The sequence below is a fragment of the Colobus angolensis genome, unplaced genomic scaffold (genome assembly GCF_000951035.1).
Source record: "Colobus angolensis palliatus isolate OR3802 unplaced genomic scaffold, Cang.pa_1.0 Scaffold10, whole genome shotgun sequence".
In the NCBI taxonomy this organism is placed as follows: domain Eukaryota; kingdom Metazoa; phylum Chordata; class Mammalia; order Primates; family Cercopithecidae; genus Colobus; species Colobus angolensis.
The window spans coordinates 11,899,088-11,922,852 of NW_012110919.1; the positions used below are offsets into that span (position 1 = coordinate 11,899,088).

A 23,765-nucleotide genomic window follows, 5' to 3' on the forward strand; every position below is an offset into this window, starting at 1 on the left:
AGGCAGAGCTTGCAGTGAGCTGAGATCACACCACTGCACTCCAGCCTGGGCAACAGAGCAAGGCTCTGTCTCAAAAAAAAAAAAAAAAAAGAAAGGGCATTCAAATCAGTAAAGAGGAAATCAAACTGTTACTGATTGCTGATATGATTGTTTACCTTGAAAACCCTAAGGACTCCTCCAGAAAGCTCCTAGAACAGATAAAATATTGGGGGAACCCGCCCGCCCCCAATATTTCAAGGTAGGTTCTTTCTATTTTCCGTAAGTGTTGGCCGGCTGAGAAGTAAAGAGAGTACAAAGAGAAGAATTTTACAGCTGGGCCGCCGGGGGTGACATCACTTATCAGTAGGACCATGATGCCTGCCTGAGTCTCAGATCAGCAAGTTTTTATTAAGGGTTTCAAAAGGGGAGGGAGGGCTGGGCGCGGTGGCTCAAGCCTGTAATCCCAGCACTTTGGGAGGCCAAGACAGGTGGATCACGAGGTCAAGAGATCGAGACCATCCTGGCTAACACGGTGAAACCCCGTCTCTACTAAAAAATACAAAAACCTAGCTGGGCGAGGTGGCGGGCGCCTGTAGTCCCAGCTACTCAGGAGGCTGAGGCAGGAGAATGGCGGGAACCCAGGAGGCGGAGCTTGCAGTGAGCTGAGATCACGCCACTGCACTCCAGCCTGGGCCACAGAGGAAGACTCCGTCTCAAAAAAAAAAAAAAAAAAAAAAAAGGGGAGGGAGTATAAGAACAGGGAGTAGGTACAAAGATCGCATGCTTCAAAGGGCAAAAAGCAGAACTACTAATAAGGGTCTAACAAAGATCACATGCTTCTGAGGGAACAGGACAAAGGGGAAAAGCAGAACTACTGATAAGGGTCTATGTTCAGTGGTGCACGTATTGTCTTAATAAACATCTTAAACAACAGAAAACAGGGTTCGAGAGCAGAGAACCAGTCTGACCACAAATTTACCAGGGCGGAGTTTTTCCCCACCCTAGTAAGCATGAGGAGACAGGAGACATATCTCAGTCCTTATCTCAAACGCGTAAGACAGACATTCCCAGAGCAGCCATTTATAGACCTCCCCCCTGGAGTGCATTCCTTTTCCAGGGTATTAATATTAATATTCCTTGCTAGGAAAATAATTTAGCGATATCTTTCCTACTTCCACATCCATTTATAGGCTCTCTGCAAGAAGAAAAATATGACTGTTTTTGCCTGACCCCGCGGGCAGTCAGACCTTATGGTTGTCTTCCCTTGTTCCATAAAAATTGCTGTTATTCTGTTCTTTTTCAAGGTGCACTGATTTCATATTGTTCAAGCACACGTTTTACAATCAATTTGTACAGTTAACACAATTATCATAGTGGTCCTGAGGTGATGTACATCCTCAGCTTATGAAGATAACAGGATTAAGAGATTAAAGTAAAGACAGGCATAAGGAAAAAGTATTATTTGGGAACTGATAAATGTCCATGTTAATATGAAATATTCACAATTTATGTTCCTCTGCCGCGGCTCCAGCCGGTCCCTCCATTTAGGGTCCCTGACTTCCCATAACAATAAAAAAATTCAACAAGCTTTCTGGATACAAGCTTAATGTACACAAATCAGTAGCTTTTCTATACACCAGCAGCAACCAAGCAGAGAATAAAATCAAGAACTCAACCCCTTTTATAATAGCTGGAAAAAAAAAAGAATATACCTAACCAAAGAGTCAAGGACTTCTACAAGGAAAACTACAAAACACTGTTGAAACAAATCATAGACAACACGAACAAATGGAAATAAATCCCATGCTCATGGATGGGTAGACTCAATATTGTGAAAATGACCATACTGCCAAATGCAATCTACAAATTCCCCATTGAAATACCACCATCATTCTTCACAGAATTAGAAAAAACAATTCTTTTTTTTTTTTTTGAGACAGAGTCTTGCTCTGTCATCCAGGCTGGAGTGCAGTGGTGCAATCTCGGCTCACTGCAAGCTCCGCCTCCTGGGTTCATGCCATTCTCCTGCCTTGGCCTCCCAAGTAACTGGGACTACAGGCGCCTGCAACCACACCTGGCTAGTTTTTTGTATTTTTGGTAGAGACGGAGTTTCACTGTGTTAGCCAGGATGGTCTTGATCTCCTGACCTTGTGATCCGTCTGCCTCGGCCTCCCAAAGTGCAGGGATTACAGGCATGAGCTACCACACCCGGCCTAGAAAAAATAATTCTAAAATTCATTTGGAACCAAAAAAAGAGCCTGCATAGCCAAAACAAGAGTAAGCAACAAAACAAAACAAAACAAATCTGGAGGCATCACACTACCTGATTTCAAATTATACTATGAGGCCATAGTCACCAAAACAGCATGGTACAGCTACAAAAATAGGCACATAGGAAATGGAACAGAATAGAGAACCCAGAAATAAACCCAAATACTTCCAGCCAAATGATCTTTGACAAAGCAAAGAAAAACATAAAGTGGGGAAAAGGATACCCTTTTCAACAAATGGTGCCGGGACAATTGACTAGCCACATGTAGGATCCTCATCTCTCACCTTATACAAAAATCAACTCCAGATGGATTCAAGATTTAAACCTAAGACCTGAAACTATAAAAATTCTAGAAGATAACATTGGAAAAACCCTTCTAGACATGGGCTTCGGCAAGGATTTAATGAACAGGAACCCAAAAGCAAATGCAATAAAACAAAGATAAATAGCTGGAACCTAATTAAACTAAGGAGCTTTTAGTTTGCATGGCAAAAGGAACAGTCAGCAGAGTAAACAAACAACCCACAGAGTGAGAGAAAATTTTCATAATCTGTACATCTGACAAAGGACTAATATCCAGAATCTACAATGAACTCAAACAAATCAGTAAGAAAAACAATCCCATCAAAAAGTGGCCTAAGGACATGAATAGACAAGTCTCAAAAGAAGATAAAAAATGGCCAACAAAAATAAGAAAAAATGCTCAACATCACTAATGATCAGGGAAATGAAAATCAAAACCACAATGCAATACTACCCCACTCCTGCAAGAATGGGCATAATCAAAAAATAAAAAAACAGTAGATGTTGGCATGGATGCAGTGAACAAGGAACACTTCTACACTGCTCGTGGGAATGTAAACTAGTAGAGATGCTATGGCAAACAGTGTGGAGATTCCTTAAAGAACTAAAAGTAGAACTACCTTTTGATCCAGCAGTCCCAGAGGAAAAGAAGTCATTATTCGAAAAAGATACTTGCACACGCATGTTTATAGCAGCACGATTCACAATTGCAAAATCATGGAAACAACCCAAATACCCATCAATCAATGAGTAAAGAAACTGTGTGCGCTCCCCCTCATATATATAATATATCTATCATAGAATACTATGCAGCCATAAAAAGGAATGAATTAACAGTGTTTGCAGTGACCTGGATGAGATTGAAGACTATTATTCTAAGTGAAGTAACTCACGAATGGAAAACCAGACATTGTGTGTTCTCTCTGATATGTGGGAGCTATGCTATGAGGACACAAATGCATAAGAATGATGCGATGGACTTTGGGGACTTGGGGGGAAGAGTGGGAGGGGGGAAAGGGATAGAAGACTACAAATATATATGGTGCAGTGTATACTGCTCGGGTAATGGATGCACCAAAATCTCACAAATCACCACTAACGAACTTACTCATGTGACCAAATACCACCTGTACCCCAATAACTTGTAGAAAAATAAAAAATAGGAGTAAAAAATTATGTATTCATTTAGGTATTTGCTATTTTTAGTCTTCTCGACTGGTTTATTAGCTCCACAAGGGCAGTAACACGTCTTTTACGTTCATCACTGTGTCTCTTGCCTATGATGTCTAGTTCAGTAAAGGAGGTGAATAAATAAATGAGTGTATACCACATGAAAAAAGATTACAGTGCAAACAGTTAAATAGCCCCAGAAATAAGTATAACTGATAGAGAGGACAGTGAAGAGACAGGTTGAAGGGAATGAAGGGTCTATGTTAAATAAATTCCTAAATATTTATTCTAGCAAAGTGAGTTGTCAATCACAAATTTTTATCTGCGTATCCTGTCAATTATGATGTGTTTATTTTAAAGCTTTTACTCACATTTACAACTATATTTTTGTGTTAGTAAAAGAAGCTTTCCAAATTATGCTTAATGATATCTGAGTATTACTAGCATTGTTTTCTTATCTCTTTTTAATTAGATAAATTATATCAAATGAACTACAATTATGTCTCATCACCATATTCGTAATTCATTTGTTAAGTGCTAACTATTTATCTGGTACTTTATAGGTATCATCTGATTTAATTTTTACAGCAGCCATAAGAAGGAAATGGTCATATCTCATTTTACAGATCAGAACACTGAGGCTCAGAGAAGTTAACTACTCCAAAGTCATATAGCCAGTGTTTTCTGGAGCTGGAATTCAAATCAGATGTGTTCAATACCTTCTACTACCCCATTGCTGTCTTTATGGTGAGTTATTTTAGTACACATTAAGAAATACATGAAATATGATTGGTATAGATATAGTATTTCTATTTTCTTTATTAGGCAGTTAGGAAACATTTAACTCAGAATTTTAAAGCTAAGAAACTTTTTTCTGAGCAAATCAGAAAGGATGTATTCTTCAACTGTTTTTCTAAATGAAGCATTAGAAAAGGATGAAATATTTTGACATACAGAAAGGCATACAGACTAGTATAATAACATCTTTGTTCTTACCACTTATTTTGAAATAAAATCTTACTGGTACAGTTGAAAGGCCCTTGTGCATTCCTCCCCAGGGTCATTTTCCTCTCTCTTCCTTGGTAGTAACTGCGATCTCAACTTGATCCTACCCTTGCAGCTTGTATATCTTGGCGATAATCTGGTGGCTGAGTGCTGAATGGATATGTGGCACAACGGCAATTAATGTTATTCTTTTTCCTGAAGAAACTTACCTTATTTCCTTGCTTATTTTTTGTTTGCTACTCTTCCTGGTTGACTTCAGATTTGTAACAGATTGGAGCCATGACACTTTGAATTCTCCCCATCTTACCGTATACCGTGAGAAAGGATTGAAAATATGTAAGTTTCAGAGCCTATGTCTTTGGGATGAAAGATCGGTTCAGTAGTTACTGTTTTTAATCCCATTATGATCTGAAGTCAAATTAGAATGAAGAGCCTTAATACAAATAATCTTGAGTACCTCATGACTTTAAAAAAATTTTTAAAGATGAGTGGGTTAGGCTCAAATTCTGATCAAATTTCAGAGGGATGAGCACATTCTGTGTTTCCAACATTTTCCTCGGATTTTAAAAGTTAAGTATAGTATTCCTAACTTTGTATGATCTATGCATAAGAGTGTCTTGTGAAAGATTCCCAGCAGGTTTAGAGTGTAGTTTAGACTTGGTTACATGAGAGGTCTTCCTTCACACTCACCAAATCTAAGGGAAAAGACTTCCTCAAGTTGGCAAAGAATTGAAATAGACTTCTTCAAAAAGACAGAAAGACAAAAACAAAAAATAAGGACAATATGTTGCTAATTAAGATGCAAAATAAAGTGTCACTGGTTCAGTGTAATTGATTTATATGAAACAGATTTTTAGGGAATGATAGAAAAGAGGAAAATAGGTAATAAAATGAAGGAGAAGCAAGAATTGTGATTGTGATACAGATCGGGGACTGGGGCTAAGAAGCTACTCTTGGGAATAAATGCCCGAGACACAAAAATACCTTGGAAAGATGATAGTGAATGACTAGAAAATACCAAAAACTGGTTTTTAGTATCTGTTACATAGTGAGTACTCATTACTTAATTGATGATTGACTGATAAAATCTCATCAATGAAAAGCACATGTTCATGTATGAAGATACATAATAACTTGTCTGCATACTATTTTATTAAAGAATTTCTTTTTTAAAGTTAATCCAGATGGTTATATTTTTGTCATCTTGAAAGTATTTTTTTCTGTTATGCAAGAAGAATGATTTTAAAAATGTATGTGAAGACTCTTGCTAAAGTTCAAGTGACCAAATATTGTGCATAAATTCTTTATTTCTTTCATAAAACTAATTTTGTTGAATTTTCCATAAAAAGTGCAACGACTAAACATTCTTGTGATAGCTTCTTTGTGAATGTGTCACTGTTCTTGATTTGCAGACGCCTTATAATTTAGGCTTTCTTTTGTTTTGGGCTGGCAGCTCCAACTGTTAAAGCTCTTGTCTGATTATGTGGAACTCCATTTTAATAGGAGCAGCTTCTTTGCTGCATTTTTAAAAAATAGTCTTGGAAGCTTCTTACTTCCGAGAAGTGGATCTTTGTTGCGGACAAAGGATTATTTATGCTAAAGGAAAATGTATTCCCCACTGAATTAGCTCGTGGGAAGCATAACAAGCTCATTAGGAATGCTCACTTGTACTTTGGCCTTTTGCTGTGGTGGAGAGAAGGGAAAATGACATCAAAAAGGACATTCTGTTGTCTTTTGCCTTCCTGCAAAGAAAATGTATTCTAATATTAGGCTTTTCAGTATGGTTTAGCTCAGGTTCAACTTTGGTACTAGAAGAATGTTCCTGAAAGGAAAGTGGTATGTATAGTTGACACTGTGCATGAGGTATGAGTGATATATCTTAGAGGAAAAAATAACTTTTTCTTGGAAAGTAATAGCATTAGCTTTGTAATTATTGTATATTTTTTCTTAAAATATTTTAAAGGTGGTTTATAATAAAAATAGACTAGCTTATTATGCTGCTATGAGCAATAAAAAATCTTAGGTTTTTATAATCTATACTGTTGAATGTTTTTAAACTCTTCACTTTTATCCCTTTGAAAATATAGGAAAGAATTGTATTTACCTAATTCAATGAATTAAAGTATTTTTTTCCATGTAGATTTCAAGAATACTACTTTGGAGCTAAAATTGCTGTTTTTTTTTGTCTTTGGAAAATTATTATGGGGAGGCATTGAGCATTTTCGTTCACAGTTAAAATTGATGTTTATCTTTATTAGCAGAATAAGCTTATAGTCAAGTTTGTGAATTTATGCAAAGTCCATATGACCTGTTAGGATTTTGATGACAATCAGATAAAAGATAACTTCAATATCGGTTGTTGTAACATTTATATTTACATTATGTTCACAGGGGAAAATAAAATTCTGGGAGACTTTTATATGAGCTAAGTTTTGTTGTTAATTTTTTTTCAAAACTGTCCAGATGGTTCAAGAATTACTTTGATGCTAATGCCAGAAGTATTATATTAAAGTCTGTTTCAGGTTTTCCTTTTTCAAATGAGTAGTCCTTTATGAAGTAAAAAGCAAGGAGTGATGCGAATTCTCTTATAGTCAGACTATTCTAACTAGAAGAGAAAGTTTTATATTTGCAGTCGAGTAAACACATTCCTAAATCTTGTAATTTGGGGGTTTGGGGGAGTAGCAAAACTGCCACTGTTAACTGTATGTTAATATTTTGTTCTTTTTTCAGAAAAGAAATTTCATTTCAAGATAGGTGACTATGCAGCCTGCAATTCAAGTAAGTTTTTTTCTTGGAAAAATATTTAAATTATGAGATTAATATAATTGAACTGTAATAATAGCAAACATAAAATTATCACGAAGTGTTCTTACTGTGCTAGTTTTTTTAAGCATCACATTTTAATAACAAATACTATATTTTAACTTTCTAGTTCTCAAAAACTTCATTCTAAGCTTTTGTTTATACTGAATATTTGTAAAATTCAAAAATACCTTAGGGTTATCTCTTCTTGGCCTTTTGGCTAAGAACAAGTGTAAAAATACCTTAGGGTTGGTAGGTCTGTATTATTTATACCACTGTGGGAAAAGAAGTGGAATATTTTGTGGTTTTCCCCTCATTACAATTTAGTATGTATTTATAGTTAAAAGAGCTTTCAGTGAAAACAAATATATGTTTTTAAATTTCAGATAGTTGTTCATGTGCCCTATAAATGCCTGTATATGACTGGCCATTAAAGTTTTAAAGAATGGTTTTTTTTGTTTGTTTGTTTGTTTGTTTTTGTGGAGGAGTGCAAGCTGGGTGGTGTAATGAGACAACCAGAATTGCCTTATATTTGAATGATTTCCAGAGTTGGTGTTTGCTATATTATTCTTATTTTTTAGGTTTTCTTTATTTTGTAAAAATAGAACATGATTGAATATTAACTTAAAAATAAAAGTCACATTGAAGGTCTGCCTGGAAAGAAGCAAGCAACTGATAATAAAATTTCCTTTGGGAAGTAAAACTTGGCATCAATTAGATTTCAGTTCTGATCCTAGTTCTGCCCCCTTGATTCCAGGATTCTGGCAAGTTATCTTACTTCCGAGTCTCTGCTTCCTTACCTCTATGGTGAGGATAATAGTGATTAATTTGCAGGGTAGTTGTGAGGAATCAATGAGATAACATGTGCAAAGGGACTGTTAGAATATATATTGCCTGTAAGCACGTCAGAAGTTTGGTTGTATCCTTGGTATGATACAATTTTCCAGATATAAACTTGGAGGTAGTACCTGTGTCATAAAAGTCAGTTAGTCTTTCCTCCTCCTCCTCTTTCTTCTCTTCTCTCCTTTCCTTTCTCTTGTCAATATAACAGTGGATGACAGCCTAGAGAAGAGAATTTATCAAATGGTGAAGAACAGCCCTGCATGTGACCCTGTTGTCCACCTTCCTATACTCTGCAGCTATAATCTCCTACTCTACTAATAGAGTTCCATCATACTTTTCCTTTTGGGACTGGGGAGTCCGTGACTGTCTCTTAAAAGGTCTTATTCTTCCCCTTTGGGTCCTCTCACGTCCACTGGCATATGCTCAGAACTCTGTTATTACTCAAAATCATTTGTGAGCTGATTACTTCTGTTCATCCCCTTTTTATCCAAGTCTCAGGAATGTCATTAGTTTCTTATCATTTATTTTCTTGATTCCTTATAGAGTATTTTTATTGCTGCCACATTGCCCATATTTTTCCTTATTTCTACACTAATGGACATTTATATTTTGTTAACATGGTAGATTCTTTCATAGTTTGTGTAATGGTTTCATAAAATCTTCTCTGATCCACATTCCAAGATCTGTCTTTATTGATTTTTTTTTTCCCAAGACTATCCTCCCTTCACATGTCTCGTGGAGGTTTTTGCTGCTAAATGTAAGGACTTCCCAGGATTTCCACCTCTTTTTCTGCCAATTATGTTAGACAGTTACTTGGTTATTAAGTGTCTTGCAGAGAGGAGACATCCAGTGAATAGTTGTTATTAATTGATGTCTTACTAATTTAATAGTTTAAGATATTTCTTGCCATTCATCTGTGTCCTTCATTCTGATTAATAAATAAACATTAATAAATAAACATATAGTATAAATATAAACATATAGTATAAATATAAACACATAGTATAAAAGCATATAGTATAAAAGCCAATGGACAATAGTATATGACCTTTCTGGGGTCATAGTTCCATTTGAAAATCTGACAAAGGCTATGAAATCACTCTCTGTGAAAAGGCCCATTTGTACATAGGCATAAAATTTTGCCTAAATGTAAGCAAGTGCAAGTACTAAGTTAATCTGTAGAGTACCCATGAATTAAATATCTCTTAATGACAATATGGCAGCTTTCAGCATGCTTGAGAACAATCTGCATACATGCAGTTTTTGTTAATGTCTAACTTTTAATAGTAATTTCTACTGACTAGCCCAGGTTATGACTAAAGTCGTCTGCTTGCCATAATAGGAAAATCCAACATGTACTCTTCTCTCTAATGTGACAAGAAGTAAAAATGACTTTTTAAAAAATGTTAGTGTCTCCATTTTCATACATGATTTAAAAAACCACCCTCTTAATTTATGCTCTTCTTTCCTTGACAGACATTTACATCTGCTCTGCTTTTTTTCAGCTCAACCAGATGGTTAATGGACAAATAACATATTCCATTGACTGTCAAATACAATTGATTGTAAGATACATTTTGATTTTGATGGTACAGTCATTTGCTAATATCTATTCCTCAATTATTGAACAAATATGTTTGAATACTATGTACTAAGCATTACACTGAGTCTGAGGATTATAATAGAAATAAGATATGCTTATAAAGGGAAGAATTAGAAGCATTACTGTACTTCCTTGGAAATAATTTTAAGAGAATTCAGGGAAATAAATAACATTGTTTTCCTATTCATGGGATCCTCATATATTTAGGAATTCATTTCCCAATCCCTACCCTAATTCCTGAAGTAAATGTCCCTTAAATAACTTACATTTCTTTTTTGTCTTTGATAGGGTTTTAAAATTTACTTTTATTTTATTTTATTTTTTATTAGATTTCCCTACCCCTGCATGCCTCTTGAGTTTATTCACTTTCTTTGTTTGCCTTGGGGTTTTTAAAAAAAATCTTTATTTCTCATCATAAGAGATTGGAAGTAGTTTCCCCTGCTCCCCGCCACCAATTTGTGTGCATTACCTGTGGAATTGCTATGACTTTTGATCTGGTATAGTAAGACTTGTCTCAAATGAACCCCAATACACTTAATACATTTTAAGGGGAAAATGGTCTACATTTAAAAATCAAGAAAGGACTAGATTCACTTGGTATTCCTTTTACTTACAGTTCTTTTTTAAAAGTTTGGTTTTATAAAAAAAATTTAAAGCCATCACAGACTACAGAGTAGTTAAGTGTAGTACAGAGAAATTTGTTTGCCTGAGCCATTTGAGAGGAAGTGAAGACTCTAATGCTCTATTATCTCTGAATATTTTAGTGTGTATTTCTCAAAAACAAGGACATCTTCCTACACAACCACAATGAAATAATCAAAATCAGGATATTAATGCTGTTGCAGTACTACCATTGAATACTCAGGCCACTTTCAAGTGTTGCCAGTTGTCTCAATAATAACCAGTTCAGAATTATGTGCTGCATTTAGTTTTCATGTCTCTTTAGTCTTCATTAGGCTGGAACAGTATCTCAGTCTTTGCTTGTCTTTAATTACCTTGATAATTTTGAATATTCCAGACCACTTATTTTGTAGAATGTCCCTCAATTTGGATTTGCTTGATGTTTTTTCATGACTAAACTCACGTTATGCATCTTGGGCAGGAATTTTTCTCATTGCGTCCTATCAGGTGGCATACGATTTTTATTTGTCCCGTTATTGATGAAGTTCACCTCCATCATTTGTTCTGATGCTGTCTGTCAGGTTTCTGAACTGTAAAATTACTCTTTTTCCCTTTGTAGTATTTTGGGTGCAGGTACTTTGAGACTATGTAAAAATCCCATTCTTGTCAAAATTTCAGTGTATTCATTTATATCTGTGTTAACTCATAGTTTCCTGTTTTATTCAGTGTGGTATAATCCATTTCTGTTATTTATCTCAATGCTCAAATTGCCCTCAGTTCAGCCAGTAGAAGTCCCTTCATGCTGGCTTAAGTGTCCTTTTGGCATTCTTTGAGAGTTTCTTTGCTTTCAGATAAGAGATATTTGAATTCAACACCAAAGGATTCATTCTTGCTTCTCTCATTCCATATTTACACCTGTCTTCAGTGAGAAGATTGGCTCCCATTTGATAAATCCTCATGTGTGTTACTGTTCTCTTATTATTGCTGCCACCCACACCCTGGGTAGATGCTTAGCTCACTTGGACTCTGACACTCTGTATTGGGACATTCCCTCTTTGCACCTGTTAGATGCCCTCTTTATCCTACTCAGGGTCTGACATCTTGCACAGAGCTGTCCCCATACCTGGATGCCCACTCACCTCACTCAAGCTCTGACTCTCCATTCCAAGCCACCCCACTCTTGGAATCTCCTATGCATTTCACTTAGGCTCTAATAATATTCCTTTGTAAGTTGTTCAGTAAGGAGGACAAGAGATATTTATATCTGTTTTAAAAAGTGACTTCATAATGACTTGATTACTTCTTTTACAATCTGAAGAATTGATACAGCCTTTTCTATAATCTTACATTAAAGAATCTCTAATTGTATTTCAAAATTTTGCAAGTGTTTATTATAACATCTATAAAATTAGAAAATTTATAGAGTGTCAGTTATTATTCTAAACTGTGCATTGCCCAGGTAGTATTTCATGCTCTGTGGACCAGTAGGCAAAATTGAGATATTATGCAGTTACTTATATAACAGCCATTTTAAAATGTAAAAACTATTCTTAGCTTCTGGGCTTACAAAATCAGGTGAGACAAGATTTACCCCATGGACTATAGTTTGCCACCCACTTGTTTTAAACTAAACTACTTAGACATTTTTAAAAAAGATAACACTGTTATTATGATTTGAAGCTTGCAAAATGCCATTTATGCTTCATTCATTCATTTATTCATTCATTCAGCAAATGTTTATTGAGTCTCTGCTATCTGCTAGGCCCAATGCCAGATGCTACAAAGGTGTATTTTATAAGGCAGGAATCAGTAACTCATCTTACAGCTAAGATATTAAGACTCTGGTCAAGTAACTTGTTAAACTTACTCAGCTAACAAGTGAAGGGAAAATATTATTTGTTGAATTGTACCCTCTTGGCTCAATAGTAGAATCCATTCATTAATTTGGGGTTTTCTTACGTTGACCACAATATTGAATATTGAAAATGTCTTGGCTGGGCGCAGTGGCTCATGCCTGTAATCCCAGCACTTTGGGGAGTCTGAAGTGGAAGGATCGCTTGAGCCCAGGAGTTCAAGACCAGCCTGGGCAACATAGGATGACCACATCTCTGCAATACATAAAATTAAAAACTTAGCTGAGTGTGGTGGCATGTGCCTGTGCTCTCAGCTACTTGGGAGGCTGAGGTGGGAGGATTGCTTGAGCTTGGGAGTCGAGGCTGCAGTAAACCATGATCACATCACTGCACTGTAGCCTGGGCAGCAGAACAGGACTAATACTTTGCTTCTAATTTATATATTTGCTGTGAGCTACAGCAGCTTTTTATATGTGTCTATTATGTATGATTTATGCTTCATCATTTAAATATTGGTGTGGATTATGATGACTTTTAGCAAAGGTTTTATTCATTCAGTTGATTGATTTTTTTTTTTTTTCTTTAGGTATGGTTTGGAGAAGATCTGCCTCTAAGTCCTCGGAGTCCTCTGACCCCCAGACATGGACCAGGATTGGCTAATGTTTGTCAGTATGATGAGTGGATAGCTGTGAGGCATGAAGCCACTCTGTTGCCCATGCAAGAAGATCTATCAATCTGGTTATCTGGTTTATTAGGTGATGCTTGAAACAATACCCCAAATTGTATTATCTTGTTCAATATGCATTTATTGAGAGCCTTACTCTTTGTCAAGGAGTGACTGTTACAGATGCTGGGGATACTCTAGTGAATGAAGTATTCAGTGTCCTTGCTTTCACCAAGGTTACATTTCAGCTGGGGAAATACTCTGATTCACCCTGAACCTTGGGTCTTGAATAGTAGGAAATTTGAGATTTAACTGAAGAGGTCAATAAACTTTGAATAATGAACATTTTCATTGTTAATATTAAAATCATCTTTTTTTTTTTTGAGACGGAGTCTTGCTCTGTCACCCAGGCTGGAGTGCAGTGGCGCGATCTCGGCTCACTGCAAGCTCCGCCTCCCGGGTTCACGCCATTCTCCTGCCTCAGCCTCCCGAGTAGCTGGGACTACAGGCGCCCGCCATCTCGCCTGGCTAGTTTTTTTGTATTTTTTAGTAGAGACGGGGTTTCACCGTGTAGACCAGGATGGTCTCGATCTCCTGACCTCGTGATCCACCCGTCTCGGCCTCCCAAAGTGCTGGGATTACAGGCTTGAGCCACCGCGCCCGGCCTAAAATCATCTTTAAAAAGTGTATTGATCTAATTTTTTTTTTTTTTTTTTTACTGATTCACCCCCCTCACCCCTGACCCGCCTTAGTGTTGTATAAGCTATGAACTTTGAGTGAAACATATACTGTAGATAAAATGATTACAATTTCTGAGGCATTGAAGGATAGAAGCATATGAAACCTAGGAAGAATTATCAGGTTGGAGAATGTCTGGCATCATATTTTTTACGCTATTAGAGAATATGATGAATGCTTTAAACTTTCTCCCCAGAAAAATTTTACTTTAAATAATTTTATGTAGAATTCTTAAGTTTTCATGAAAAAGAGTATCTTAAACGATATAGCCCTTCCAAGATAATAAAATACCAAATATCCACTGTATTTGTCTATTATCGGTTTGATGGATAATGTTTAGAGTTTATTATGTAATAATAACGTTTTTAAAGAAGACAATCTAGAAGTAAAACGTTAGTATTCCCTGGGTATTTGTTATGGTATTGTCTTTAATTTTAAAATTGGAACTAAGTCCATCTTATTTATAGAGACTATTTTTCTTGTGCAAGGAATATTAATATGCAGTGAATTTATTTCAAATGAAATAAAATCGATGTCGGTTTTCTATATTTTTTCTGTACTTCTACATTACAGATATTTTTGTTTCAGTATCATTAACTTGCCATTATTTGCTATTTTAACTGTACCTTCTAAGAGTATTTAGAGTCTGATCTGATATTTTTCTAGTGTTTTGCTGTAATCTGATTCTATTTAATTAATTTTAACCGTATTGTTTGAATTTATGTTTCTAGAAGAGTCTTAACTTTGAAATATGTTTTTAGGTATTAAAGTTAAGGCAGAAAAATTATTGGAAGAACTTGATAATGGAATACTACTATGTCAACTGATTGATGTTCTTCAAAACATGGTGAAAACATGCAACTCTGAAGAATCAGGGGTAAGTAAATGTTTGACAGTATGGATATTATGTCTTGGTACCTATTAATTTATGTACATTTCTTATCTCTAGAAGGTTGTAAACTTCCATGCCAACTGTCTATGAGATGTTGAATAATTTACTTAACCCTTTTCAAGATCTGGAAAAATGTTCTCTTCCATAAAATGAGATTAACAGTTACCTTAGGATTTCGTAAAATGAGATTAACAGTTACTTTAGGATTTATTTGTGAGAGTTCAGTCAAATTAAATGAGTGAATGTACAGATGGTGTCTAACATAGTGCTTGATGCATAGTCAATCTAGCTCTTCTTGAGAACATTAACATAACTTCCTTTTAGAATTATTGTGAGGGTTAAATGGGAAAAGAGCTTGTGATGGTTCCTGGCACACAAGTAGCAGCTGCTATTATTATTTTCTTCTTTATATATTCTCCATATATTGCATTGGTAGTAAATTCTATAAATATTGATTGGATAAATAATAAATGTTTTTAGACAGTTTTCATTCATTAGTCCTGAAGTCATGATTTGAAATCAGTAAGGTTTCCTCTCTCCTCATCAAATGTAGGTATTCTCAAGAGTTTGGAGTCTGCAAATTTACACACAGTTGGTGGAAATATAAGGGAGTATCATCATTCTGAGGGACAGTGGATGATATGTGTGTGTATATATACATATATATCACTGAAAATAAAGTATATCTTGTAAAAATATTTTGTGGGTACATACTAGGTGTGTATATTTATGGGGTACATGAGTTACTTTGATACAGGCATGCAATAAGTAATAATCACATCATGGAAAATAGGATATCCATTCCCTCAAACATTTATTCTTTGTGTTACAAGCAATCCAATTGTACTCTTTTAGTTGTTTTTAAATGTACAATTAAATTATTATTGACTATAGTCACCCTGTTGTACTATCAAATACTAGGTCTTACTAATTCTTTCTAACTATATTGTTTGTACCCTTAAACATCTCCACTTCCCCCCACCTCCCATAATCCTTCCCAGCCTCTGCTAACTGTCCTTCTACTATGTCCATGAGTTCAGTTGTTGATTTTTAGCACCCACAAATAATTGAGAACATGTGATGTTTGTCTTTCTGTGCCTGTTGTATTTCACTTAACATAATGACCTCTAGTTCTATCCATGTTGTTGCAAATGACAGGATCTTAACATAATGACCTCTAGTTCTATCCATGTTGTTGCAAATGACAGGATCTCAGTCTTTTCTATAGCTCTATGGTACTCCATTGTATATATGTGCCACGTTTTCTTTACCTGTTCATCTGCTGATGGACATTTAGGTTGATTCCAAATCTTGGCTATTGAGAACAGTGCTTCAGCAAATATAGGAGTGCAGATAATCTCTTTAATATACTGATTTCCTTTCTGTTGGATATACCCAGTGGGTTGTTAGGTCATATGGTAGCTCTATTTTTAGTTTTTTGAGGAACCTCCAAACTGTTCTCCGTAGTGGCTGTAGTAATTTATATTACCACCAGCAGTGTATGAGGGTTCCCTTTTCTCCACATCTTTGCCAGCATTTGTTATTGCTTGTCTTTTGGATGAAAGCCATTTTAATTGGGGTGAGATGATATCTCATTGTAGTTTTGATTTGCATTTCTTTGATATCAGTGATATTGAGCACCTTTTCATATATCTGTTTGCCATTTGTGTGTCTTTTGAGAAATGTCTATTCAAATCTTTTGCCCATTTTTATTGGATTATTAGATTTTATCCTACAGAGTTGTTTGAGCTCCTTTTATATTCTACTTAATAATCCCTTGTCAGATGGATTGTTTGCAGATATTTTCTCCCATTCTATGGGTTGCTCTTCAATGTGTTGTTTCCTTTACTGTGCAGAAGCTTTTTAACTTGATGTGATCCTATTTATTTTTGATTCGGTTGCTTCTGCTTGTGGGGTATTACTTATGAAGTTTTTGCCCAGACCAATGTCAAGGAGAGTTTTCTCCATGTTTTCTTGTAACAGTTGCATAGTACGAGGTCTTAGATTTAAGTCTTTAATCCATTTTTATTTCATTTTTATATATGGTGAGTGACAGGGGTCAAGTTCCATTCTTCTGCATGTGAATACCCAATTTTCCCAGCAGATTTTATTGAAGAGACTGTCCTTTCTCCAATCTATGTTCTTAGCACCTTTGTTATAAGTGAGTTTACTACAGTTATCTGGATTTATTTCTGAGTTTTCTTTTCTGTTCCATTGGTCTGTGTCTCTTTATGCCAGTACCATACTGTTTTGGTTGAAGTCAGGTAATGTGATTCCTCCAATTTTGTTCTTTTTGCTCAGATAGCTTTGACTATTCTCAGTCTTTTGCGATTCCATGTAAATTTTAGAATCTTTTTTCCATTTCTATGAAGAATGCCGTTGTTATTTTGATAATCAGGATTGCATTGAGTCTGTAGATTGCTTTGAGTAGTATGACCATTTTAACAATATTGATTCTTCCAATCCATGCACATGGAATATTTTACCACTTTTTGGTGCCCTCTTCAATTTTTCATTAGTGTTTTATTGCAGAGATATTTCACTTCTTAGCTTAAGTTAATTCCTAGGTATATAATTTTATTTGTGACTGTTGTAAATGGGATTACTTTTTATTTCTTTTTCAGATTGTTGGCATAAAAATGCTACAGATTTTTGTATGTTGATTTTGTGTCCTGAAACTTTACTGAATTTGTTTATCAGCTCTAATAGTTTTTTTGTGTGTGTAGGGAGGTCTTTAGGTTTTTCTAAATATAAGATCATATCATCTGCAGACAAGAATATTTGACATCCTCCTTTCCAGTTTGGATGCCAAATCTTTCTTTCTCTTGTCTGATTAGTCTAGCTAGGACTTCCAGAATTGTGTTGAATAACAGTGATGAAAGTGGGCATCCTTATTGTGGTCCAGACCTTAGAGGAAAGGCTTTTAGTTTTTCCCCATTTGGTATGATACTAGCTGTGGGTCTGTCATCATATGGCTTTTATTATGCTGAGGTGTGTTCCTTCTATACCCAGTTTCTTTAGGGTTTTTATCACAAAGGGATTTAAATTTTATCAAATGCTTTTTCAACATCAATTGAAATGATATATATGGTTTTTATACTTCATTTCATTGATAGATGTATCACACTGATTGATTTGCACATGTTGAAACATCTTCGCATCCCTGGGATAAATCCCAATTGGTCATGATGAATAATCTTTTAAATGTATTGTTGAATTCAGTTTGCTAGTATTTTGTTGAGGATTTTTGCATCAATATTCATCAGAGATATTGGTCTGTTGTCTTCATTTTTTAATATGTCTTTGTCTGGTTTTGGTATAATACCGGCCTCATAGAATGAGTTTGGAAGTAATCCCTCCTCTAATGTTTTTCAGAATAGTTTGAGTAGGACTGCTATTAGTTCTTCTTTAAATGTTTGGTAGAATTCAGCAGTGAAGCACTCGGGTCCCAGGCTTTTCTTTACTGGGAGGCTTTTATTACAGCTTTGATCTTGTTACTTGTTACTGGTCTGTTCAGGTTTTGTTGTCATACAGTTGCTCAGTATAATCCTTTAAATTTCTGTGGTATCAGTTGTAATGTCTCCTTTTTCATCTCTGATTTTATTTGAGTCTTCTCTCTTTTTTCTTAGTCTTAAGGTCTCAATTTTATTTATCCTTTCAAAAAACCAACTTTAAGTTTTGTTTATGTTTTGCTATTGTTTTTGTCATTTCAATTTCATTTATTTCTGTTCTGATCTTCATTATTTCTCTTGTACTAATTTTGAGTTGATTTGCACTTGCTTTTTTAGTTCTTTAAGATGCATTGTTAGGTTATTTATTTTAAGTTTTTCTTCTCTTTTGATGTGGACACTTACAGCTATAAATTTACTTCTTAATACTGCTTTCACTGTATCCCATAGGTTTTGATATTTGTGTTTTCATTATTTTTTTCAAGAAAATTTTTCAGTTTTCTTCTTAATTTCCTCTTTGACCTACTGGTGTCATTCAGGAGCATATTGTTTAATTTCCATGTGTTTATATTGTTTCCGAAATTACTCTTGTTATGGATTTCTAGTTTTATTCCATTATGGTCAGAGAAGATGCATTATATTATTTCAGGTTTTAAAAAATATTTTAGGAGTTGTTTTGTAACCTAACATATGATCTATGCTTGAGAATGATCCACCTGCTAAGGAGAATAAAGCAGCTGCTGAATGAGATGTTCTGTAAATATCTGTTAGGTCTGTTTGTTCTATAGTGAAGATTAAGTCTCATGTGTCTTTTTTGATTTTCTGTCTGGAAGATCTGAGCAATGCCGAAGGTGGGGTTTTGAAGTCTCCATCTATTACTGTATTGGAGTCTCTCTCTTTAGCTGTAATAATATTTGCTTTATTTATCTGAGTGCTCTAGCATTGGGTCCATATATATTTACAATTTTTATATCCTCTTGCTGAATTGACCTCTTTATCATTATATAATGACCTTCTTTGTCTCTTCTTATGGGTTTTGTCTTAGAATTCATTTTATCTGATATGAATATAGCTACTCCTGTTTTTCGGGTTTCCCATTGGCATGGAGTATCTCTTTCCATCCCTTTATTTTCCGTCTATATGTGTTTTTATAGGTGAAGAGTGTTTCCTGGAGACAACAGATAATTGGGTCTTGCTTTTTCATCCATTCCGCTACTTTGTGTCTTTTGATTGGAGATTTTAATCTATTTACATTCAGTGTTATAATTGATAAATAAGGACTTACTCCTGCCATTTTGTTGTTTTCTGGTTGTTTTTTGGTCGGCTCCTTCTTTCCTTCCTTCCTGTCTTTTAGTGAAGCTGATTTTCTCGGGTGGTATGCTTTAATTTCTTACTTTCTATTTTTCATGTATCTGTTGTATGTTTTTTGATTTGAGGTTACCATGAGGCTTGCAAATAATATCTTATAACCCATTATTTTAAACTGATTGCATAAGCAAAAGAACTATTAATAGCAAGGGATATTGTCACAGAACTTCCCAAACCTAGAGAAAGATATCAATATTCAAGTACAAGAAGGTTATAAAACACTAGCAGATTTAACCCAAAGAACACTACCTCAAGGCATTTAATAAACTCCCAAAGGTCAAGGATAAAGAACTCACTTTAGCATTTCTTATAGGATGGTCCGGTGTGGATGAAATCCCTCAGATTTTGTTGTCTGGGAAAGTCTTTATTTCTCCTTCATGCTTAAAGGATCCTAAAAGTAGCAAGAGAAAAGAAACAAATAATATACAATGGAGTCATGTTCCCCCAGGCCCTGGTTGGGTCCAGAGATGCTGTCTGGGAGCCAGAGATTGAAGACTTAAACCTTAGAAATTTACCTGATATTACTGTTTTACTGCAGCTAAGCCAGCACTCAAACCACAAGTCAAAGTCCTTCCCACTCTTTCTTCCTCTTTTTATGGGCAGAGGAGCCTCTCCCTGTGGCTACTACCACCACTGGCCCATGTGAGTTTCTGCCAGGCCGCTGCCAATAGAACCCAAGGGCTCTTTAGTCAGCTTGTGGTGAATGCTGCCAGGCCTGGGACTCACTCTTCAAGGCAGTGGCCTCCCCTCTGGCCCAGGCCAGGTCCAGAAATGCTGACCAAGAGCTGAGGCCTAAAGCTGGGGACTCCTCAGAGCTTGCTCTACCCCACTGGGGCTGAGTTGGTCCCTAAGGCACAAGACAGAGTCAGCTTTACTTTTCCCTTGCCTTTCTCAAACAGGAGGAGTCTTTCATTGTAGCCACCAAAACTGGGAATGTATTCAGTCCCACCTGAAGCTAGTATGTCTGACAGCCCAACGCCCATGGCGTATTACCTGGGTATCACTGCTGATTATTCAGGGCCCAAGGGTTCTTTACTCAGCAGGTGATGAATCCTGCTAGGTCACTACTGTGACAAGGCAGCACTGAGTTCAGCGTAAAGTCCTCCAGTTGCTGTGCTGTCTGTCTTCCAAGTGCACAGCTTTCTCTGCACCTTGTGGCTGCTGCCAGGGGTTGGGGGAGGTGGTGCAACCACACGCTTAGCCTGGTTGATGTCTCAGTAGGTCATATGCTCCTCCCCTCTGGTCCACTGGCTCTGAGTCCAGCTCAGCACTGGGCTTGCCTAGGACTTGCAATTCTTGTGGCCTAGACTGTCCCTCAAGTTCACTTAGGTCCCCAGAGCACTCCAGTTTATGGTAGCGAGGCTTGTCTGAACTCAAGCTCTTATTACTGTAATGGGTGAATCCCCTCTAGCTGGGGTTGGTCCAAATGCTTTCTCCATGGGCAGACGTCAGCTACTAAAGCCTGGTTCTGCCTTCTGCTGTGTAAGGACAGCAGTGAGTTCAATGTAAAGCCTCAAAATCACTGTACTCTCCCTCTCCCAGATACACAGATTCACTGTGCCATGTGGTTGCTGCCGGGAAGATGGAGGGAGGGGTGGGCAATTTAAGACTGTTTTTCCTTCCCTCTTCAATGTCTCTCTCAGTGATATGAAATTAAAACCAGATTTCTGGTCTGATTTTTGATTCTTGTAATGGTGCTTCTTGTGTGTAGTTAGTTGTTAAAATTTGATGTTCCTGTGGGCAAGACAAATGTTGTAGGTTTGTATGGGGCTACCTCGCTCTGCCCCCTAAAGCACATCTTTTGATACATAGTTCTACTTGTAGGAATTTATTCTGAGAAAATAATCAGAAGTTTGTGAAAGTTATAGTACAAAAATTAGGAACAACCTAAATTTTCATCAATAGAGAAATTGTTAAAAATTAATTATGGTAACCAGGCACATTGGAATATTATACATTCATTAGAAACAATTTTTTAAATATGTTATTTTGAACCCCACATGATGTCTACAACCTGTCATTTAGTGTATATGCACACATACACACACAAATCAAATTGAAGAATGGCTTATGTGACATTTTGTAGATACAAATATGTGTATAGTTGTGCATAGAGATGTCTTGCCAAAATGTGGGTGAGAGGATTTCAGTTGATACTTTGTAGTTTGCTGTTGGTTTGATTTTTTTTTTTTCAATGATTGTATAGTCTGTATTCAATCAGGGAAAAAAAACTCCTAAGGTTATTTTAGTTTTGGAAATAAATAGTAACAGGAAGGATATACAAGGAACTAGTAATAGTGGTTATTTTAACTCTAGGGAGAGAGAAGAACTGGCAGTAGGTGAGAGAAAGGCACAGTATCCTACTGTACCTATTGCATTAACAAAAATCATATTCTTGGATTGCTTATTCAAGTAAAAATTTAAACCGAACCAAAACAAAAAAATCTCTTAGCCTCAGCAGAATTATCTAAATAATCTTGGAGCAGATAGTAAAAAAAATTAAGATTCTGTGAAACTTAGATCATCAGTTTTCAAAGAACTTTAATTAAGAAGGAACAACTACTTCCTTATTTGATAGTCTCCTCAAGAAACTCAGAACCATCTTTATGAATCTACATGGAAGGAAGTAAGCAAAAATGGGTGTCTGTGATTCTTTTTTTTTTTTGAGAAAGAGTCTTGCTCTGTTGCCCAGGCTGGAGTACAGTGGCATGATCATAGCTTACTGCATCCTGGAACTGCTGGGCTCAAGTGATGCTCTCACCTCAACCTCCTGAGCAGCTGGGACTTTAGCTACATGCCACCATACCTGCCTAATATTTAAAAAAATATTTTGTAGAAATGAGGTCATACTATGTTGCCCAGGCTGGTCTTGAGCTCCTAGCCTCAAGCAGTCCTGCTTCAGCCTCCCAAAGTGATGGGATTACAAGTGAGTCATCATACCCATCTCTTAACTTTTAACATAGCAGTAATTTGAGGTTTATATTGAACTATGTTTAGAGAGACATACCATTAAGAGTGCTTTGCAATTATTAGGCTGTCAGTTTTTATTTTAATTTAAGATTCTTACATTATTTTAAAAAGAAAGAGTTGAGAGATGCTTGATCCTACTGCTAATTTTGACCAAATTGTTTTTCTAGGAATCATTTTTCTGGAATATACTTTAAAGCAGCAGTCCCCAATCTTTTTGGCACCAGGGACTGGTTTAATGGAAGACAGTGTTTCCACAGATTTGGGGCCGGGGGGGTTTTGAGATGAAACTGCTCAACCTCAGATCATCAGGCATTAGATTCTCATAAGGAGCACGCAGCCTAGATCCCTTGCATGCACAGTTCACAATAGGGTTCGAGCTTCTGTGAGAATCTAATGCTGCCGCTGATCTGATAGGAGGCAGAGCTCAGGTGATAATGCTTGCTTACCCACTGCTCACCTCCTGCTGTGCGGCCTGGTTCCTAACAGGCCACGGACCAGTACCAGTCTGTGGCCCAGGGTTTGGGGACCTCTGCTTTAAAGTAAAATAAAACAGTTTTCAAAAGTATCTTTTTTCTCCAAAGTTGTGTACTTTTTGGTTACAGGTGATGGATTGAACATTTATTTAGTAATATCAAAATGACTGTTTAATGAAAATATCCTTGATACATTTTTGAAATTATTCTTTTATCTTTTCCAGAATTTTCCAGTGAGAAAAGTGCCCTGTAAGAAAGATGCTGCATCAGGTTCATTCTTTGCTCGGGACAATACCGCAAACTTCCTTCACTGGTGTAGGGACATTGGGGTTGATGAAACTTACCTCTTTGAATCTGAAGGTTTAGGTAAGTGATGTTGTTGACATTCTTGTTTTTAATGCTAATTAGGAGGTTTTAATATCCTTAACCTCTAATTTTTCTTTCCAAATAAGGACTCAAATGCCTCATCTCATTTTCCTAGAAAAATGTATACTTTGAATATATGTTAAACTATTGGAGAATCAGGGCTGGGTGCGGTGGCTCATGCCTATAATCCCAGCACTTTGGGAGGCTGAGACGGGTGGATCATGATGTCAGGAGATTGAAACCATCCTGGCTAACACGGTGAAACCCTGTCTACTAAAAAAAAAAAAAATTAGCTGGGCGTGGTGGCGGGCGCCTGTAGTCTCAGCTACTTGGAAGGCTGAGGCAGGAGAATGGCATGAACCCGGGAGGTGGAGCTTGCAGTGAGCCGAGGTCA

At 36.3% G+C, this 23,765-nt stretch overlaps 1 protein-coding gene across 2 annotated transcripts in view; it reads left to right on the forward strand.

Annotated features, from left to right (window-relative positions):
* Positions 1-23,765, forward strand: part of GAS2L3 (growth arrest-specific 2 like 3) — a 53,003-nt gene that overhangs the window by 12,875 nt on the left and 16,363 nt on the right. Inside the window, exons 2-6 of one of the 2 annotated variants that reach the window (XM_011934726.1) lie at positions 4,351-4,471; positions 7,460-7,507; positions 13,038-13,206; positions 14,615-14,730; positions 23,230-23,371. In XM_011934726.1, the coding sequence (XP_011790116.1) occupies positions 7,490-7,507; positions 13,038-13,206; positions 14,615-14,730; positions 23,230-23,371 (445 nt within the window). In that variant the 5' untranslated portion in view covers positions 4,351-4,471; positions 7,460-7,489. The remainder of the gene's footprint in view (positions 1-4,350; positions 4,472-7,459; positions 7,508-13,037; positions 13,207-14,614; positions 14,731-23,229; positions 23,372-23,765) is intronic. The other variant, XM_011934721.1, reaches the window with a different exon arrangement.